The sequence below is a fragment of the Etheostoma cragini genome, chromosome 24 (genome assembly GCF_013103735.1).
Source record: "Etheostoma cragini isolate CJK2018 chromosome 24, CSU_Ecrag_1.0, whole genome shotgun sequence".
Lineage (NCBI taxonomy): Eukaryota > Metazoa > Chordata > Actinopteri > Perciformes > Percidae > Etheostoma > Etheostoma cragini.
In genome coordinates, this window is record NC_048430.1 from 6,079,087 (window position 1) to 6,100,424 (window position 21,338).

Consider the following 21,338-nt stretch of genomic DNA (forward strand, 5'->3'; position numbering starts at 1 on the left):
ATGTCAAAGGCAGTAATGCTGAAATGAGAGAGAAGAAGTTGTTTAAATGTTCAGCAATATAAGCAAGATTAAATCAGACTTGAAAATGAGATGTTGCAAGTTTTTGATCTTGTTAAGGCTCGTTTGTAGCCTTCCCAACCGCCCCACACTCACACCGCTCTAGGAAGCCCGCTGTGTGGAGCGTGGGAGTTGGATGCCAGCCTTTGTGTATTTGTGAATCCTTGGGAAATGGCTCTTGGATGGGTGCAGGCAGTCTGTTTGTGTGCATACTGCAGTCTTTCAGCCTGGGGCGGACCAGCCCTCTCCCCTTATTAGTGAGTTTAATGCCATTATGCCTGTTGGCGCTGCCAGTGTTTCTCTCTGGCACCTTCTCTGCTGCTCACGCTGCAGTTTCAATTCTTTGAAGGAGAAAATCTGCCTGACACTAATATATCTTCTATTCCTTTCCATTTCCTATACTTCTACCTCACTTAGTAATTTACATTTAGCAGAGAATGAGTTTAAACTTAATCCAGGGCTTCCAGTATGTAGATAGCAAAAAGCGCTGTGAGAGTTTTTACACGTAAGAAACCTGTTAACCAAAATGCAACATGTCTTATGGGAGTGCTGAAATCAGGTCAAATGAGGCTTATGTCAGTAAATAATTCAGTTTCTCAATATCTGGATATTTTTTTCTGATAGTTGACTGACCTTGTAAATGAAGACTTTGCTTTTATTGCGACAGACCGGCCCCCCAAATCTGATGTCTGCTGTTGTGTTTTCCCCACTATCAAACTCCATAGTGGTTGCTCTGGACGTAGGTTTTGAGCTGAAACGATTAGTAAATTAGTTATTGTAAATGATTAGTTGCTCGACAGAAAATTAACAGCACTATTTGGATAATTGATCATCGTTAAAGTATTTTACAGAAAAAATTGCCAACATCTTTTTGGCTTTTCCCTCTACAGAGTTCTATTTTAGTAAATTGAATATTTTTTGGTTTGGGGCTGGATGATCTAATGTTTTCTAAATGAAAACCCCCAAAACTATGTCCGTATAAAATAATCTTGTTCAAACCGCACACGTAGTCCATCTTGGTTGTGTCAACAACAATGACACCACAGCACTCCCAATTAATGCCCCCCCCCCCACCCCCATGAATCCCCCTCTCTGTCCTGGAGAAAAGAATTCCTGACCTTTTGATACTGTTGTTTCTTCTGTCCCTGGAAACGGGAGGACGCTGACGTGCTTGTTGTCTTTTGGAGCTGCATGTAACTAAGTTTCCCTGTTCATGAACATTTGAAGATGGGTTTACTTGTTCTTTGCTTCCTCCCACGTTAGGCTTGTTGTTTTGAGTCTCATTTTTGTCACCCTCACACAGTCCCGAGTCTTCTTTGTGTGTTCATACAGTGTTTATCCTACTGAAAGGTTGCACCCCCCCCTTCCAAAGCATGGTAGGAATCTTGTAGTGCTATTTCAGTGGTAAAAGGCCAGTGTGTAGCTCAAAGGCTTGCTTTGTGCAGTGCAACCTGGCCTCTGAATGAGATACTGTGGATAAATGCCAGAAAGTTTGGTTAGTTCCAACAATATCTGATAGCATATACAGTAAGAAGCTGGCTATCCTCTCTTGCTAAACTTTCTGATTAACAGTGAAGGTTTCACACTGCTCACCTCCTCCATTCTTACTGCTTATAACTAGCGCTAATAGGTCAAACATGTAACAAGCCTTGCCCTAATGCCGGGAAGACATCAGGGAACATGCCGTTATCCCTCCCACTTCGCATCTTAGAGCGAATCTCCCACCAGACAGCACCATTCATCACCACTGGGCTGTTATTTCCATCTTTAAATATCAGCAGTGCGCCACGAAGACGCACTCTTCATTCCACTGCTGCTGAGTAAGCAGCTGTTGGTACAGAATCTGAATAATAAGCCGAAAAAACAAGTCGGCCTGACCCGCACAATTATTCAGCAGCCGCACCGAGTACTGTAACTAAGCTTTCACCTCATCAATGAGGAAGCTATACACACGTAGCCTCCATCTGGAAACCATGTACCTGCCATTTCTTGTTGGGGCATCAATGCCTTCGTAGCCACAACTCCATCATAAGTGCCATGTGTCCCAGTCCAGGCTGTGATGTGCTGTAGTGTTGGACTGACCTTCCACTGAGATATGACCTGTGTTGTAATAATCTGGCCAAGGTCAATACAATCAAGTTTTAATCTTGGATTTGGTCACGCAGACATAACATTATCAGAGTGTGACGGATGAGTCGCTACATAAATGTAAGTGTGTACGTGTCGATTTACTCCCCTGTGACAAACGGATGGTGCTGCAATCAGCATGAGATGATGGATCGCTTCACGAGTATGTCGTCGTATCATATCTTGTACCCGCCCGCCTGGCACTTGGAGGCGTTTGACTTAATGGTGCAGCGGATCCAACGGGCTGTCTGTGTCCCCTCTGTTGGATCCCAGAGTGGAGGTGTAATGAACCAAAGAAATGCCAGCTCACCTCGAAGCTTTCAGTCATAAGTGAGGAGCCCACCAGAGGTCCTGCCCCCACTTTTGTGCCTGAGAATTTGACATTTATTTTGGGTCATGCTGATATGAAATGGCTCCACACATTCCGTCAGTCTATAACTCTGAGTGGCATACAGCACATTTAGTACCTCTGTTCTTAAAAAAAAATAATGCGATAAAGTAAATACATCTCTGTGAAAGTCCTGCTGGCTTAGTAGCAAACGGTACCGTCACAACATCCCTATCTGCAAGGAGATCTTTGCATGTCTGCCATCTCTTCCTCCATTTCCCACCTGCCTGTCAAATGAAAAGGCTGAAATTCCCCCCCCCCCAAAAAATTGAATTCTATCTGGACAGGATTTACAAAGTAGTTATGTCCTATACGTTACAAAATGTCGTCCTTTTCAATTATATCAGTGCCCACAGTGTCACAACTGAAGGGGCTTGGATTTTTCCAGATGTGAAACTAAACCGAACCACTGGGAAATCGCTCACAAACTCATCAACTGATTCGGACCAAAGCAAACAAACTATAGGTGTGGTAACGTCCTCATGTTGTCATGCTTATAGTTCTAATTGACTATTTGAATTGAATTTGAAAGGAACAGTTCAGAGAGAACATGCACTTCTATTACTAGTCTTCACTAGCCACTGCCAACTATAGGCGTGTGCCAGATGCTGCTGATGTTCCCGACCAAAAGTGCAGAAAGGAAAATAACTGAAAACAGCCAGCAAACACAAGTAGGGGTATTAGAAGTGTGTCCCTTGGTGTATTCGCTTGGTTTACTGGTCAGTGAGCTGAATTAAACACTCATTTGATTTCAATTTATTTATTTAATTTCAGCTGTTTTAAATGACAAGTCCAACACAATCTTTCCATCAAAATCAATACAAACCAAGTATTTCCTGCTGGTCTCTTTTTCCTTCACTAGTTCCCATCGTTCAAACCACATTTTCATCTTTTCAACACGCTTATTCTTTTCATGAAATGGATGCACACCAAGGAACCGCTTTGACTCGGTATATCTGAATCGTGCAGAGGTTGCAGCTGATCCCCTCGTCCTCTCACTTCTCTCTTGCCATGTCTCCCTTCACCGTCCTGTGTGTCCAGGGTTGCCATATTCTTCCCCAGGTGCCTGCTACTTGGACCATAATTAGGCTGCTGTGTTATTCCTGTCGTTCTACTCACAAATTCCTCCCTTCTCCCTCCTTTTTTTTTTTTTTGGGAACCATTTTCCACCAGAACAATTTCTCACTCTCGCCTTTTCTCTGAAACGCTGTGTCGTCTGCACAGTATTTTACTGATGCGCTGCATGCCCTCGGCTTGGGAGTCACAGTTCAGAGGGTTTATGAAACTAGTACTGCTTTGAGGCGGGCGACACGTCATCTATTGCAGATGAAAAGTCCTCTCGGAGTCCAAGTGTGAAATTAGAACACTTGTTTGAAATGCCATGGACTGTGTGGGGCAATCGAGAAGAGAGGGCTGAGATGGAGATTTGTGTCTGAAAATGGACCGGTATTATTGACTGTGCCCTGCTATTTCTGGATCGGTTTCCTGTTTGGTCTCCATGATCGAGGCAGACTTCCTGTGTTTGCACAGTGGACAGGAGTGCTGCACATCTCTCTCTCACTCTCTGTGTGTGTGTCCATTGTTTAGAAAATCCCTTATGTTGGAATTGACTGTATGCTTTGGTAGGAAAACCCCAATTGTCTCTTGTTCAGCTGATATTAATCATAATTTCAAAGAAATAGTTATAGCATTTGATCATTTGAATTATAATTAAACTAAGGTTGAAGGAAGTACAGGAAAGTATAAATTGGAAGTATACCACAGTTGTTGATTTTTTTTTCCTTCTGGACATGCTGTGTTCCCAGTTTACCTGTGCGGACGTGGTGCTTGTAACCACTAATGGCTATTCCAGATATACACACCCATCAGCACCCCAGGGCCCTGATTCACAATGACTCCTAGTAACACAACACTCGACTCACAATCAGCCGTAAATAATTTGTATTTAGCTGTAAACACAGCTGTTAGGGCTTCTGGTCCCAATATTTAATTTCAGCCTTTTTTAAATGGAATTCTGCAGTCTTTTCTAAGGACGGTGAGCAAAGTTGATGTTCTTTCTTGTGTCTTTTATGCATGTGTATCTGATGCGGATAATTATGAAAACACGGGGGTAATTAGAGAATGAAGATGATGTTGCTACAGATGTTGAATCTTTACATTGGGAATGATTGTAGGGCTGATATGTATGGATCCAACAAAGACAGTGGCCAACATGCTGAGTAATATGAGGTTTTCTATTGTGACATGATACACTGGTGCAATAAGGACATAGCCAAAGTACAGCAACACTGAGGTTTTAATGGGATATTTAAAAACAACAAATAGTAACATAATTTTGGGCGTGCGTGCACAGGCAATCGCAGCTCCATCTGTGTCTGTTTGCGGTCCACTGCCGAGTGACTCCCTGCTGGTTACCAGGGAGGTCAGAGAGGCAGGCCGTTACTGAATGAGCTTGCCATTAGGCTGGTTTAATGTTGCGTTTAGGCATTCAAAAACACCTGCATGCACTCTCCGCTACATGCAGGTTACACACACGCACACGCTTCCTTACGAGCAAGCAAACCAACCTGATGATGAAATTTCTGCTCCCAGGTGACTTGGATAATGGTGTTGCCTCAGGTTGCCACAGCAATGACAGGGGGAGGTTATTAAAGGTCTTTCCCTGGGGTTGAGCACACTCTGTAACCATGGTGACTATAACTAAGGAACCAAGAGTCCCTCCATCACGTCTAGACAAATTAAGTGGACAGAAGTCAGAGCTATTTTCTTACACACTTCTAATCAGATTTTAAAGCGAATTCGTGAGGAACCCCCCTGAGACGGAGCTTAATTGCGTTGAATATGAATGAAGATAATGCTTCAAACAAACTCTCCTCACAGACTCAGCAAAAACGTTTTGAAGACGAGGACTGCTGGCCTTAGCTCAGAGTAAAAAACCAAAACAGAGCCTGTACGAGATCGGTGTGGTTGATTTGAGATCTGAGGGGAATCATTTGATTGATTTGTCATTTGACTTGGAAGAAGCTCAATCAGTGCTCAATTAGTGAGGAGATCAATTTTGATCCCAAACTACAAGCAATCGATCCGTTTTATTGTTTAACTCACAACATATTCAGGTCAGAGCTTCTGCTTTGCCCCGCTATTTATTTATTTGACGAAGGCGTTCTGTTTGGTTTTACATCTGATCTGTAATTAAACTTTTGGCCAGCCGGGAGTGTGAGGGGAAGGGAGGGTCCATCCGCCCTGTAATCAGGGAAACTACCCACGAAATCTGCTTCTCAAACATCAGGCACAGAAAGCTTTACACAGACATACACACACACACACACCGGGATAGCGTTGCACCCACACTTTAAGTCCAGTCAAAGACAATCTGAAGGTTTTAAGTAACAGAAGGGCCTGCTTGCCAAGGTGTGTGCGTGTGCATAAGCATTGCTGCTGTGTGCGTTGAGCATTCCTGTCACCTTGCCAGTCTTTTCTAATTCAGTCGTCACAGCCATCCCGAGCTAAGCAAACAATTCCCACAGCGATGCATCTTGTAAACAACCCACAGACAGTCTGGGCTTGTGCTCAATTTTGCCACAATTGATTGATTAATGACCCAAAGAAAAGCAATATAGGTTGGTTGCATCACACAACACGTTCTCTTGGTTGTAAATGTTTAATGGCAACCAATGATAACACAATAAGGCCTTATTTAGATTGTGTTCCTGCCACTTGCAGGAGGAGCTGCCTTTCTATCTCTTCTACATAGTGATTGTGTATCTCAGCCATTGTTGATCATCTCCAACGCTAACCAGTTGACGCTATCTTGTGGTTCAGTTTGTCCCAGCTCTGACAATAGAGGCTTGTCTAGTTGGCGTGCGTGCATGCGTGCTTGCATGCGTGGCTCCTGCGACACATCTTGCTCTCCAGGGAGTCTCCCTGTGGGATGAGAGATGATCTAACACACCCTCCCCCCAGCTCCCAGTGGCAGGCCTGGGCCACTCAGATAAGACGGTACAATTAATAGCACCGCAGGCCCAGCGGTTGTGGGGAGACTTCAAAGATTGTGTGTGCGCTTACACTAAACTGTTTCTCAGCCTCTGTGAGATGATACACGCGTGTAAGAATGAATTTATTTGCAGTTTGTAAGCGTGCAATGCCATATTTCTTTTTCTGAAACCCCCCATTCACATTAAATGGGTGATAAACATTTTCCTGCCTTTTTTCCGCTTTTTAGTGCCGCTGATCACATCTGTGACAGCGCCAGCTATAAGCGTGCTTGTTCACACACATCAGTACGTGTTACAGTCCCTTTACACAATGACTTGGAGATGTGTTATGATGGTTAGGCAATTTACATAAAGGGAGAAGAAGAGTTATGTATTACAAAATCCTACACATGGGGAGTGCTGTGCAAGGAGAATGCTGTTGCCTTTGAGAGGCGAGGGGCAGAAACTCAGTCAATGGGGAGGCAAACTTGTAAAAGATTCATTATTTCTTTCAGTTATGATAACATTGTGCTCTGTAAAGTAATTTCTGAGATTTGGGAACTCTGAGGTCGCTACAATGCAGTATTACAAAGCGAGATACATGAGCAGTCGGACAGGTTGCAAACAGACAAAACCAGTCCCAATCTAAAAGTTTGGCATTTTTACTTAAAATTAACTGCTACTGAAGCTTAATTGATTTAGCTAAACATTTGCACATTTCTGCCAATCAGCTAATTGATTATTAGACTTATTTTTCAGGTCTAATCCAAACCACATTATTAGTAAAAAAGTGAGTGCCCCATTAAAATAAAAAATGTAGACATTCAAAATAAACTGAAATATTCCTTTAACCCAGAGCCTATTACAGTTAGACTCATGATGATGAAGCAAATATCATGTTGCTTGTGTCTAAGGTTTTCCACAATGTGATTTTTCTTTTGGTGGAAGTGGGTCAGCCAACTGATAGAACTGATTTCAAATTGGGTGCAATAAAACACACACACACACTGACACACCACACACACACACGTTTCATGTGAACTGCAGCAGTGAGCTCATCATAAACCTCCTTGGGGTAGCAAACCACTCAGCAAATTATAAGAGCAAATAATCTGACTTTAATCTGTTTACTACTCGGAACTTTGTATGTTATTGCATTGCATTATTAGATTGTTGGATTGGCTGTTTTGTTTTTATTTGTCGTCTTTCGTGCCTCCCTCAGGGTAAACGAGTTCCATTTCCCCCTTCTGTGATGAGTATGTTGAGCGCTTTGTAATGTTTATAAACCGCCATCACATGCCAAGCTTTAACAACTTGGACATGGGCTATGTGCAAATTGATTTTGTGGTCAGCAGGCCCAGTGGCTTAAGTCTGTATTTTCTTTCCGTGACTGGCTTTTTTTCCTGTAAGTAGCACACATAAGCGCAGTCATAAATCTTACACTGCCGCAATTCTTTTATTGTGGAATTGTTAAGACTTTGCTAGCTTTGTCGATTGCATTGTATTGCTCTGATTTCCATCAAACTATAGAGGTCTTCCATTGATTAGAATGATTCATATGAGTGGCAAGAAGCTGTTACACATGTTTGATGGATCAGTGCTGTAGTTGCATCACTTGTAACTAGTGTTGGGTAGAGGGAGCACTCCAAGCAACGTGTGACTGGGGTTTCTGCTGCCTTATAATTGAGCTATCACCTTGGGGTCAAACTGATATAGCGTCAGCCTCCTTTTCCCTCTGGCTTATTTGCTATCGTTCGGGTGATGGCTATCATGCCAGATTGAGACCGAAGGGGGATATTTCTCTTGACCAGGCTGCCGTTCTAATCCTCAGTGCCCAGATTACTGCTCCCTCCCCTCCCTGCTCCATGACCGGCTGGCAGAAATGTGATCAGAGCTGAGATAGGATAGAGACGGAGCGAGACGGAAAGGAGGGAAGCCTGGTGTCTCCTTCTATAATATACATGTGTCTAACACTCTGCTGCCGAGGTGTCTCACCATTTGTCAGTCTGCCTTTTAGTCCATCTGTTGCTTGCTCAGGGTAGATTCTAGCTTCCCAGCATTGAAACAAATAAACAACCCATTTACTCATACTGTTCTTATATTTCTGTTCTTGGGGAGTTTTTTGCAAAACGGTGATTTTGAGCAATACCTTATTTCTCCATTGGTGATTACAGTGATTATTTCTGTTCACAGTATAATCAATGGCGCACTGTTTGTCAGGAGGATCTTTTCGAAAATGTTGATGTAGTCGACACTGAACTTAACTGTCAGAAAACAGAAAATCCCTTTTCTCTAAATCAGTCCTTCCTCTTTCTGACAGCAAAAGTCAGAGTGCTTGACCTTCTGCTCAAGCCCGAAGGCTTATTGTCCAATTCATCTGTTGTCCAATCTCTCTCCCGTCTCTCGCCATTGTGGTTATTGTTCTTTGTCTCACTTTCTCCTGCCGCTCCTGCCTTCGCCATCATCCTGGGACTCTGATTTATAAGCTTGCACCGAAGGCTTGGTCGATCCCCTCCCTTCCCCCCCATTCTTCTTCAGCACCAGACAGGGCAGTGGAGAGGCTTGGAGGCAGGGAGGAGAAGAGGGAGCAATTGGCGAGGATATTATTTCCCAGCCGAAACAGGATGACACAAAGAATTTGAATGTGAGCGAGCAGTTTGTACAGATTTGCCTACCTATGCCTCAAGCAGAGAGGATGTTGCTTTATCTCCTTCAGTAAGTGACAGAGAGGCCAGAGGGTGGGCAGATACGGTCAAAATGATACCGGGCACCCAGACTGAGTTAATTAAAAGATTGCACACGTCTTTTTAAAGATTATTTGAAAACTTTTTGCTCTCACTTTGCCTTGGGTTAAGCCATCAATGAGCAGGATGGGATTTGGTCTTTCCTGTCAGCGCTGGTCACTCACAGATGTCTGTGTGGGAATCGAGCAGCAAACCTCTTAACAACCCTGTGTGGGGCAGATGGCCTAATGTCAAGACTGATGGCCAACAGTGTTAAGTTGCCATGTGTTGTGCTGAGGGTGGATGTGGCAAGAGGGGATTGTACACACTACTTTGTGTGTGTGTGTGTGTGTGTGTGTGTGTGATTGTGATTGTGTGTGATTTCCTTGCTACCGCAGCTTGTGGCTCATCACGTTGGCCTGTAAGGGGAGTGAACTTTGCAGGTGCATGTTTGACCCATGGAAGTGTAAGCTCATCTGTGATCTTTTTACCCTCATTTGACTGCGCTAGATGGTTGAACCCATTAGTACATGTTTTTGGCAGTTTCTTCCGTTATTCATACAGATAGACTAAATGATATAGACAGTAGTCTTCATTACATACTGAGGCGTACGTTGTAAGAGTATTTTATTGAGTGCTCCTTACCAACTCTTTACAACGCATGATGACCCTCAAGCAAAGCCCCGTGTTTACTGGTAGTAGATGTTCCAGTCAGAAACTGTCTGTTTCTGACTTTACAGCTAGATGATGCACTCACCAAACCAGAGGGGTGACTCCAACCACTGTTACTTAATTAGCTTTCTCTTTGCTTGTCACACTCCAGGTTTGTCTTACAAACTATCAGTTTTAATTCACACATTTTGGAATTATTTGTGGTGACGTTTTGAGAGGCTTTAATAAGCATCAAATGAATAAATACATTTCCCCAATGGAAAGGCAGGACAAATTAGTACACACATTAAAATATAAATTTACCAGAAAACGCCATCTTCTTCTGACAAGGGTATAAATGCAGTCAATGTGTATACATTGAATTTAATTAAAGCTAATAAAGTTTATCTCTCCATAGACGCATGCCTGCTAAATTGATTTAAAGACTTAGGTTTTCAGCTTCAAATTTATCTAAATTGATGGCCCCCATTAGCTATTCTCATATTGGAAGAGGGTTTTTGTGCCCTTGGCTGCTTGAAAAGAATAAAGTCTGGAGGAAAAAATATGCTATCCATCTTACAAAAAACATTTGTTTGCCTGCCAGGGCCTTCAGAACCATTAACAAGATTAGGGAGCACACAATGGCAACAGTCCCTCTCCTCCCTCCCTCTGTCTCCTCCTCTGTTTCCCCTCGTATTCCCTCCCATTTAGTTCTAGTTCATTTGCCTGTACAATGCAGGCATTCAGTGGTTTGTCTGCACCTCCTCTCCTCAGGGAACTTCAGCACAAAACCTCCTTATGCAGGCAGACAGCAATGGCACACTCACACGCAGAACCAACACGGAAATTAACACAAAAATGAAAACATACATGCCAAAGGCAGACTAAGCGCGCGCACACACACACACACACACACACACACACACACATGCACGCGTTTCCTCACACTCTCCTTGCTTCCAGCCAACCTGCTCTTGTGCTCACTATGTGCTGCCCTAGAAGAGAAAATAACCCAACACGAATCAACAGAGGGTTAAATAAACACTATACTGTCTAAGAAAAAGCCGGCATGGGCAGAGGGATGTACTCCATTCCCAGAAGTGGTATTGCTGTGTGTGTGTGTGTGCCTGCCTGCCTGCCTGAACAGCATTCTTGTTGTTTAAGAAAATGTAGTCCTCCAAAGCTATTGATTTTTGATGTCCCATCATTTTTTTTTTTCCAGAAAGGTCTTTTGCACACTTGACAGCATCCAGTGGCGAATATGAACAAAGACATGATGCTCGCACTGCCACAGTGTAGAATGATAGAACTGAAACTCAAAATGTTAATGGAATTGGGAGAGGAAACCTTGTTTCTACCCTCATTTGCTTATGCCTCATCTTTGGCTTTCCCCTTCTTCTTTAGAACCATGTTGAACCAGCTCACCTCATCTTTCTTTTTATCTAACACGTTAATCTCCTCTCCCCGCCACCCTCTATCTGAGTAATGAAATTTAATTGCATCCGCCTCGCAGTTTTCAGTGCAAGTGCTCAAGGAGTTTAACATGAGCTGTATATCTCAGTAAATCTCTCTCCTTGTCTCTTCCCCACCCCTAGGTGCCTACAGATGTTTCTATGGGTCTGTTGGCAGAGCCCCAGGTGGCCATGTTTTGCGGTAAACTCAACATGCACATTAACGTGCAGAGCGGCAAGTGGGAGTCGGACCCCTCGGGCACCAAGAGCTGCATCGGCACCAAGGAGGGCATCCTGCAGTACTGCCAGGAGGTAAAGTGTGTGGATGTGTGTGTGTGTGTGTGTGTGTGGGCTTTTTCCTATGTACACCTTTTTATTATCCCCTGTGGAATAAATTAAGTCTGAAATTACGTGCTCATATTAATCAATCTTTCTTGTATGTATTTGTCGTAAGAACCCTAAAATGGGTGTACAAAGGGTGCGGGAATAGATATGGAGTGTCAGGATAGTACTGAAAAAATAATAGTGTGAAGGTAAAACTCTATTGTCTTTTTGGTAGCAGAAGGGGTTAGGAAAGGTCATTTCCTCCCTGACCATTTGTAATCATTTTCATGATTGTCATGCCTTGAAAATGGCTCTCATTTGGCCATATATGCTGTAATATATGGAATAATTAAACAGTAATTACCTAGTGTTTATTTTGTTTTGAGTGAGCAATAAGCCAAGATGATACATTGTTATAGTAATGCCAGTTTTCTGTTAATTTTGTGGTTAGGATAATTTACATTTTAGCCATTAAGTCGACTCTCTCTGAGCAAAATTACAATGATTGAGCAGGTAGCAATGCAGAATATGTTAGGGGGGGGTTCACAACAAGCACAATTTGAGTGTAAGATTTTTCATTTTCTAGTGGATTTGCATTTCATTTTGGTATGTTTGAGCAAGTGAGAACAATTTTCAAATGTAGGTGGTACCAATAAAATAAATGCATGATGCCTGAAAATATGTGTCTCTGTCATGACAATCTGAACCAACAACACAAAACTAACAGTAATATGTATATTAAAGGGCAGACGGAGGTATTGTTTTCTTGCTGGAGTGAGAGAATATAAGAGCACATGAGTCCATCATCATGGGTTACAGAGACCGCAAACAGATTTGGGTTTATTCAACAAAATCCCCAATTTGGCAGGGTGTCATGATGTCGAAACTCAGCTCGATAAACAAGCTGCTTAAGTCCATGTGACTTTACTTTAAAAGCTTAATTTAGTTAGTGTGAAGCTTACCAAACCAAATGCAGAACGACTACACCGCAAATCACTGTTGTTTGCCCAAAGAAATCTGCTCTCCTCCAACCACTAAACCACATTTCTTTGGAGAATATTCCAGTGGTGCAGGCTGTCAATGCATAATTACACTATGTTAAGAGAAAAACTATGAATGGGATTTTTCTCATAAGCAAAGGTGGTGATTTCTCTGAAAGCATGTAAGACAGACTCAAAGCAGGATAAGGTCTCCATTGTTACCACTGGTAACAAATCTAGGGATAACTAAACAAATGCTTACAGAATTAGCTTTAAGTCCAGGGTTTGAATTGTTTCCAACATTTTGAATTTCAAATATCAAAACGGAGATAGGAGTATATTCCTCCCCAAAGCTGAATAGAAGAGTCGACTGCAAAATGTGAGAGTGACAAGTGAGCAAGAAGGTTGTGGGATTTTTTTTATTATTTTCCACATTTGGAAGGGCATGAGAGGAGATAAAACGGAAGGGGTGGTGTCAGGAAAAAGACCAAAAATGTATTTGGGGAGGGATGACACATCGACTAGGAATATTGTGCAGAGGCAGATGTCATGCAAGGCTGAGACTAACATGGAGTTGCACACAGCAGAGTTTGCCAAGCAGAGACCGCATCGGGCACGCAACATAATGCAAAGATTACTTCTTTTTTAAAGCACCTTGTTAAAAAAAAAAATGTTACATTAACTAAGGCAGCAAATTAATAGAAATTGGTTGAAATATTTAAAATATAATACACTGCAAGTGTGTGTAGGACAGAGATGGAAATTTAAGTGGTAGATAGGAGTTACCAGTGTTCATTATGTATTGTTGATGTGTAGCGGAGCACCTGTTCCACTCTTTCAGCTTTTTCATGTTATGATGCCACGCTGATATATAATTGTGTGTGTGTGTGTGTGTGTGTGTGTGTGTGTGTAGGTGTATCCGGAGCTCCAGATTACCAATGTGGTGGAGGCCAACCAGCCAGTTGTCATCCAGAACTGGTGCAAGAAGGGACGCAAGCAGTGTCGCAGTCACATGCACATTGTGGTGCCCTACCGCTGCCTGGGTGAGTCACGTATATGTTTTAACTGATTCAGAGTTTTCCAGTGCGTTTGCAAAAGCATTTCTAGAAAGTAGTGGGAAACAAAGAAAAGATCAGTATCTGGCTCTAGTTACCACATGACAAGAGTTACCATAGCAACTAAGCAGTTAGGAGTCAGCTACGCAGAGATGCTTTATCACAATCATTACTGTTGGTTGAAATGTATCTTCAGTCAGTCAGAAGGCTGGGCTAAAATTGCTCATTTTGTATTAATAATAAATGTTGATATTGTTTTTGCTGCAGTGGGAGAGTTTGTGAGTGACGCCCTGCTTGTTCCTGATAAGTGCAAGTTCCTGCACCAGGAGCGTATGGACCAGTGTGAGAGCCACCTGCACTGGCACACTGTAGCCAAGGAGGTGAGTGTATGCACGCACACGCACACACACGCGCAAACCTAAACTACTGCAACAACTAGCAGGAACAGTCACTGATCTAGTCTGTCTGTGTGTCTTTCTTGTTCTACATGGCTGTAGTCCTGTGGAGACCGCACCATGAATCTCCACGATTACGGTATGCTGTTGCCGTGCGGCATCGACCGTTTCCGAGGAGTGGAGTTTGTGTGCTGTCCCACGGAGGCAGAGCGTGACGCGGACAGCGCCGAGCAGGACGCTGATGATTCCGATGTCTGGTGGGGTGGAGCGGAGACGGATTACTCTGACAACAGGTACACGCGGCAGGCTCAGATAAACGAGGGCAAGGCAGCAGAGCAATTCATCAGTGCTCATATAGTCAGAGATCTTGCCACATTCTTTTCACCATTGCCATCAGGATAAATTCCTCTTCTTTCAGCAAAGGTTATAATTTAAAGTCTTTTGTACTTCCCTCCTTCACATTCATCCTATTGTCTTCCTTATTTCCTTTCCCTCCTTCTTTGTAACCTCCCCTTCCCCCGATTGCTCTTGTTCTCTCCATATGTCCCTCTTAACTCTGTTCCTTCGTTTCCTTCAATTTTCTCCCTTTTTCTCCCATCGCTCGTTCCCTCCCAGTATGGTGCGGGAGCCAGAGCCAGCGGAGCAGCAAGAGGAAACGAAGCCATCTGTGGTCGAGGAGGAGGAGGAGGAAGAAGAAGACGAGGAGGAGGAGGTAACTGAGGGAAATGACGAGGAAGAGGAGGAGGAAGAGGACATGCTGAACAACGACCAGGATGGTGACGGAGAGCAGGACGAAGAGGTGGTGGAGGAAGAGGAGGAGGAAGAAGAAGAGGAGGAGGGGGACGACGTCATAGTTGACACCTTCGACGACACCGATGATGCCGACGAGCCCACCACCAACATTGCCATGACGACCACAACCACTACCACCACAGAGTCTGTGGAAGAGGTTGTCAGAGGTGAGGAACATTTCTTAAGTGGGTCTGTCTGGTTCTCATCCTCTGTTATTAATAGTGGTATCTTAGATAGGGTATCTGGAGGTCCTTGAAAAGCCTTGGAAATGTCCTGAATTTAAGGCTGCTAAAGAAATGCATCTTAAATACAATAATCAGATGACAGGTTTCTTCGCACTTAATGTGGAACAAGCTTTGTAGTACAACATATAAAATGTTTTTCTCTCCGTTTCCTTTTTTTTATGCTTCGCTTACACGATTGAACTTAATTTCCCTCACCAATTAATGTCCTGCTGTCATTTTTCTTATTGTGCTCATTTGTCATTTCAGGGCTTTCATTAGCTACGTTCCATTACAATCAGAACTGGTTGATCGGACTTCCTTTTCTTATTTTAGTGTTAAATTAGTCTTTAATTCAATTCCAAGTAGCATTAATAGTGCTTGAACCTGGCTATCTTTACGTGCTACTGTATGTGATATTGGGTACTCTATTTTATATTAGATGTCCTTGAAAATTTAAGTGGTATTTTTTCTAGGTGATCACACAAGATATTTTCATTGAACTCTGCATACAGATGATGCACTTACATGGTGTACAGTATGGTGAGCTAAAGAGACTTGAGTGGCAGTGTACTGATGACAAGCTTGTACGTGTGTGTGTCCTCCAAGATGTGTGCTGGGCCAATGCAGAGACTGGTCCATGCCGGGCTATGCTGCCCCGCTGGTACTTTGACCACCAAGAGGGCCGCTGTGCTCAGTTTATCTACGGCGGCTGCGGAGGCAACAGGAATAACTTTGACTCAGAGGAGTACTGCCTGTCTGTCTGCAGCAGTGTCAGTAAGTCTTGCCCGACAGCAGCTAACTTCGACCAGCAGCCAGTTTGTCTCTAACCCTCACTTTTACTCGCTGTCTATCGAAGCTGTCCACTAGCTGCCAGATGCTCAAAAGGTTCTTGCTTGGTGTGCTTCTCTTCTCTTCTCTTGTTACCCGTCAGCTCTATTTCTTGCAAAACTTTAGTGTGTGTGTGTGTGTGTACTAACGAACAGACTGTACCTTTTCTGAAACCCCTTTGTAGATTCTTAAAGCCACCAACCTGATTGTGTGTACGCTAACGTTTCTCTTTACGCCTACTAATGTGTAAAATAGGTATAAAATGTTTTTGTGAATAATTTACAATTTACCTTGAGCAACTGGACCTTGGTCTGTTTCAAAAGCTGGAGATGTGGTTTAGCAGTTATATTAAAGCCATAACAATAAAAGAAATCGTACTACATAGCTTCTCTGAATTCTCAATGAAGAGATCCGTACTTCAGAATACCAGATTAAAGTTGAAATTATGGATTTCTATTACAATTAGCTTTTGACATGTGCTGCCAAATATGAAATAAAAATACGTAGAATTCATTTTCATGGGCAATTGTTTTACAGGTTGAATGCCATTCTCTAGATATTTCTTTACATCGCTATGGTTACAGTGGTATTGCCCGATTTAGTATCTATGATAACTGCTGTTATTTCAGTGATTACAGTCGTTTCCTGGGCCTCATCTTATGTATTACTTTATATTGAATTTGAGCTGTAAAATCATCCAGGCAAGAATTATTTAGCAATAATCCTCACCTCGCTGCACAGTGTCCCTTAAATCCCTGGAGTGTTACAGGCTTGCTTCCATCCTTGTCACCGAGAAAATAGGTTCTGGTTACTTCATCACATTTATTCAAATCAAATGTTAAATTAGCCTGCTGCAGTTTTGAAAATGTGAAACATTTCCTGGGTAGAGGTAAGGAAAAACCCATAAATACACCATTACACACTCTCAGAACATACCTGCCTTTGACATCACATTATGATGATTGATTATCAATGGCAACACTGATGAGGATGATTGCCTGGTGGGTTTTTCATACATTGCTACTAATGTTTGAAAAAACACTTGTAACAGCGCGTGTGTGTGCGTGAGACTGCAAGTGAAGCTCAGCTTCCCCTAAAATGTCAAAAGTAATGGTCAAATATATAGTATTGTGTTCATTGAATCAGTGAATCGGCTGACTTGTTTTCCTTCTTATACATTCCTGGAGCGTCACAGTGCATTTCCCTGTTGAAGCCTAGCGTCCATGGACGCCTTGAACTGTTTCACACCGCTGTGTAAAGTGCTTCAAAACTAGACAATCATTGGATAAATGCTGTGATTATGTCCCGCCCAGGGACGCTCAGCGTCTCTGGGGGTCATTGGAGGAGTGGGCTGGCCTGGATGCTGGGCTTCTGCGTGATGATTGGAGGGTCTGTCGAAGGGCTGCATCTCCTTTTGATTGACAGCCATTTTTTACTATAAAAGGTTGCGGAAACTACGAGCTCGGTTCCATCTCGTATTTTGCGAGTGTTGTTGAAAGACGCACTGGTGCAACCTATTTCTTGGTGATAGTGCTAGCCAATTTTCATCACACATTTCACACAATTATACACCACATTCCTTGTTTCAGTTTAACCAAATTCCCACAATTACGCCTTTGAGTTTAACATTGTTTTGTTAGATTGTTTGTTCATTCATTCGTACAGTAGGCTAGTGTTGTCGGGGTAAACTAGCCAGCTAGCCGACTGCACACAATGGCAGACAATTCTAATATTGTCAAGCGGATTTCGGCAAAGCCATGTAAAAGTCTTTACTACACACATCAACACCTACGATTAATGTATTAACATTGGTTGATGGGTGAAAAAGATAGGTCAAAGTAACATGTTTTTTTTCAGCTCTCCTGCTATGACAAAGTCAGCTGACTGACTAAAAGGGCTTTGACAAAGAAAATGTACTGCTGGCCACGTGTCTTGATGAAACCATTTCACAGATATTATAAATTGTTATTATAATAATTATCATACATAATATAAATAAGGGGACAACTTTTATAATATAGGCCAAAAATGAGCTTCCCCTCTTGGAAAGACCAGCAGCCGCCACTGGTGTGTGGGTGTGGGCGTTTGGGTCAGTGACCTTGCTTGATATATTCGGGACTGTGTGCAGTTAAGTCAGGAAGAGCATGATCTGCCCTGCAGCGAAATGGAGTCATGCTATTCCCCCTATATTTTGATCTAATTTGATCAAGTGTGTGTTTATAGGTGTGAGATTTCTGCTCTGCTGGGTATATTGGATGTGAGAAAGTACTGCAGTGTCTTATCTCCCTTCCCAGCAACACACGCAATTTGCACGTTTATCTGTAGTCTATTAACGGTTGTTTAAAGTCTCAGTGCTACTGGTTTTTTGTCAAATTTGTTTTGTTAATACAACGCAGTGTTCGATCTAGTGTAAACATCTGAAAGCACTTAGGGTGGCTACAAAAACCCAGGCGGTGCCCATTTATAGGTATAACATAGAATTATAATTATGTTTGTAAAAATCTACCTTCCACATCAATTTTCATTGCATAGACCAATGGTACCATTTACAGATAAAATTGCAAAGTGCTTCACAATAAAAGGAAATACAATGCAAAAATTTAAAGTACAAGAAAATTTAGATATAAATAGAAAGCATAATACCCATAAAAATGACTGACTTAACCTTGACTAACTAAAAGCCTGCTTGAATAGCAGTCTTCAATTGCTTTCTTAAAAGAATTAACAGCATACTGTATTCCCTTAAATGAGAAGTAAATTGAGATATTAGACAATAATTGGTATTTAGTAGTGTACATGCTTTGATTATGACAATTTTTCGTTCAATTATGTGAATTTCTGGGGCACTTTGCTTGCACTTTAGGACACTTAAGTCCATAGTGCAAAGGTAATGTAGTGCACAAGGTAGCAAATAGGGAATTTCTAAGTAAAATACATGTCACAGTGCTTTGATTATTAGAATTAGTAGAAACACTACAGCAGTGAATGCTTAACAGCAATGATACAAGAAAAAAGGACTATGAAAATCTAAACAAGGAATTGAATCATTACCACCTTAAGTACAGTAGGTAAAGGGTCTGTTCACCCGCTTTCAAAAATAATAATGTTCTCACATACCTCGATCGGTTCTCATTCAAACTACTCTCCATCAAAGAAGATAGTCCCTATGTACTGTTGTTGTCATTGTGTTGGGGTGGAGGCAAAATCTCTCAACCTGGGAAAATAAAACCCAAAGTATCTGTATAATACCACTGGATTTAAGTGAAAATCGTCATTCGGGGGAACTGATCCTTTAAATGATTTTGAGGAGTCCAGGCTAACGGAACACTTTGCTTAGATCAAGGTGAATAACCTGTTGTTGTTTTTGTCCTGTGCAGTCATGCGCTCCTATCAGATATAACCAATTTCACATGACGTGTGACCTTCACACATGCATATGCGCACACATGCATACACGCACACAAACACACACACACACACACACACACACACACCACCAACCACTTTTGAAAGCACACCAATGAAAGATAATCAACTTTCCACTGATAAAATCCAGGTGTCACGCAATTTGTGGTCCATTTATATTTCTTGCTAGTAAGTCAACCAAAATGCAGTCGTTTTTTTTTAGCCAAGATGATACATTCCAGCGTCAGTGTTTTTGGCACGAGAGCCGTATCACGCTCTGGATGAAGTTATATAAATGAATGAGGGGGTTTGTCTCTCTTCTACAAAAGACTGCGGGTCATCTGAGATATTCACTTGTTTGCTTTTAGATGGTGATGGCTTCCAGCTACAGCTACTCCCTTGTTTGAGTTTTCTCTTGATCTCACACTAACCCTATTAACCCCTTTTTAGGCTCTCTGTTTTGTGTTTGTGTGTGCCGAGGCACCACCGCCAGTCCTCAGATCAACCGAATAAAAGTGTGCAATAAAGAGATGCTTCAATAGGTCTTTTCACCATCCCTGCCTCTTTTTCTCCCTCTACTTTCATTGCATGCAGTACCCACAGCCACGCCAAGCTCCCCCGACGCTGTGGACCACTACCTGGAGACGCCTGCTGATGAAAACGAACACGCCCACTTCCAGAAGGCCAAAGAGAGCCTGGAGGCTAAGCACCGCGAGAGGATGTCCCAGGTACTGACGGAGAGAGGAGAGGAGAGGAAGGAAGAAAGCAAAGAGAATAAATAAGGAGGGAGGATGTTATGTTTTTACTGTTGATGTTTTTTTCATTCAGCAGAATGAAAGCACACGTGTGGAAAAAGTAATGGTAGCTAAGCAGGGTGAACAGAGAGAAGGAATCTTTTTCTAGTAGAGAGGACATTAATGGAGGCAGAAAAGATGAGTCAAGTAAAAACAAATCACAATTGTTAAGGCGACCGAGCCAATTCAGCTTTAATTGTGTTCTTTAATCACCAGGCTCACGCTCCGGCAGAGCCAGATGGTCCACGATAATGTCAGCTTTTAAAGCTCTAGACAAGAACACTAACAACCTTGTGGCTCTAACCGTTGTTTTTCTTTGATTGTACACCACTTCGGATAGGGTTTCCTTAGACTTCATCTATCTTTTTGCGAGGGTAGCTACAGGCACTGCATTGCCATATAGTTGACTTTGTTCTTACAGATACTGTTAGGTCATATCTTTGGTAAAACCTTTTGTTGAATTACAGAATCCACCCAGTAAGGATGAAATTGAGGTCCGATCATCTTCTGTAAAGAGGATGTAACTGACCAAAAGGGGAACACAAACTGTTGATTTAGGACTATTATTGGCTTACTGCACTTTGACCTAGCACAATCTCTCTGTGATTCAAAAAGCAGAAACCCTCTGCAGTGCAGACAAGTTATCTTTTCATAGCTGGGTAAAATGTCAGATTTTCTTCCATTTAGACAGCCATGAAAAGATCCGATCCACACCACCAAGAGCAATAAGATGTTTCACTCAAGTGTAAAATCAACCTGTAATAGAACATGTGGAAAGATAAAGTAGATTTGACAAGTTACATCAACCTTTTTTTCCACTTTTGTACTCAGGTGATGAGAGAATGGGAGGAGGCTGAGAGGGAAGCTAAGAATCTTCCACGTGCTGACAAGAAGGCTGTCATCCAGGTAAAAAATGCACATTCTGGACCTTATGCAAAACCACCCGATGTTTTTGGTGCCCTTTTTTATGTATAAGTTGCAATTTGTGCAGCGTTTCCAGGAGAAGGTGGAGGCACTGGAGCAGGAGGCAGCCAGTGAACGGCAGCAGCTGGTGGAGACCCACATGGCTCGGGTGGAGGCTCTGCTTAATGACCGCCGCCGCCTGGCTCTGGAGAGCTACCTGACCGCGCTGCAGCAGGACCCACCCAGGGTACGCTATAAACACAGTTC

General features: G+C 42.6%; 1 protein-coding gene across 4 annotated transcripts in view; it reads left to right on the forward strand.

Moving 5' to 3' along the window:
- Positions 1-21,338, forward strand: part of appa (amyloid beta (A4) precursor protein a) — a 31,645-nt gene that overhangs the window by 2,375 nt on the left and 7,932 nt on the right. The window contains exons 2-10 of one of the 4 annotated variants that reach the window (XM_034864265.1): positions 11,516-11,683; positions 13,589-13,718; positions 13,998-14,110; positions 14,228-14,418; positions 14,741-15,084; positions 15,748-15,915; positions 19,969-20,102; positions 21,000-21,074; positions 21,160-21,318. In XM_034864265.1, coding sequence (XP_034720156.1) covers positions 11,516-11,683; positions 13,589-13,718; positions 13,998-14,110; positions 14,228-14,418; positions 14,741-15,084; positions 15,748-15,915; positions 19,969-20,102; positions 21,000-21,074; positions 21,160-21,318 — 1,482 coding nt within the window. The remainder of the gene's footprint in view (positions 1-11,515; positions 11,684-13,588; positions 13,719-13,997; positions 14,111-14,227; positions 14,419-14,740; positions 15,085-15,747; positions 15,916-19,968; positions 20,103-20,999; positions 21,075-21,159; positions 21,319-21,338) is intronic. The other 3 variants (XM_034864266.1, XM_034864267.1, XM_034864268.1) reach the window with 3 other exon arrangements.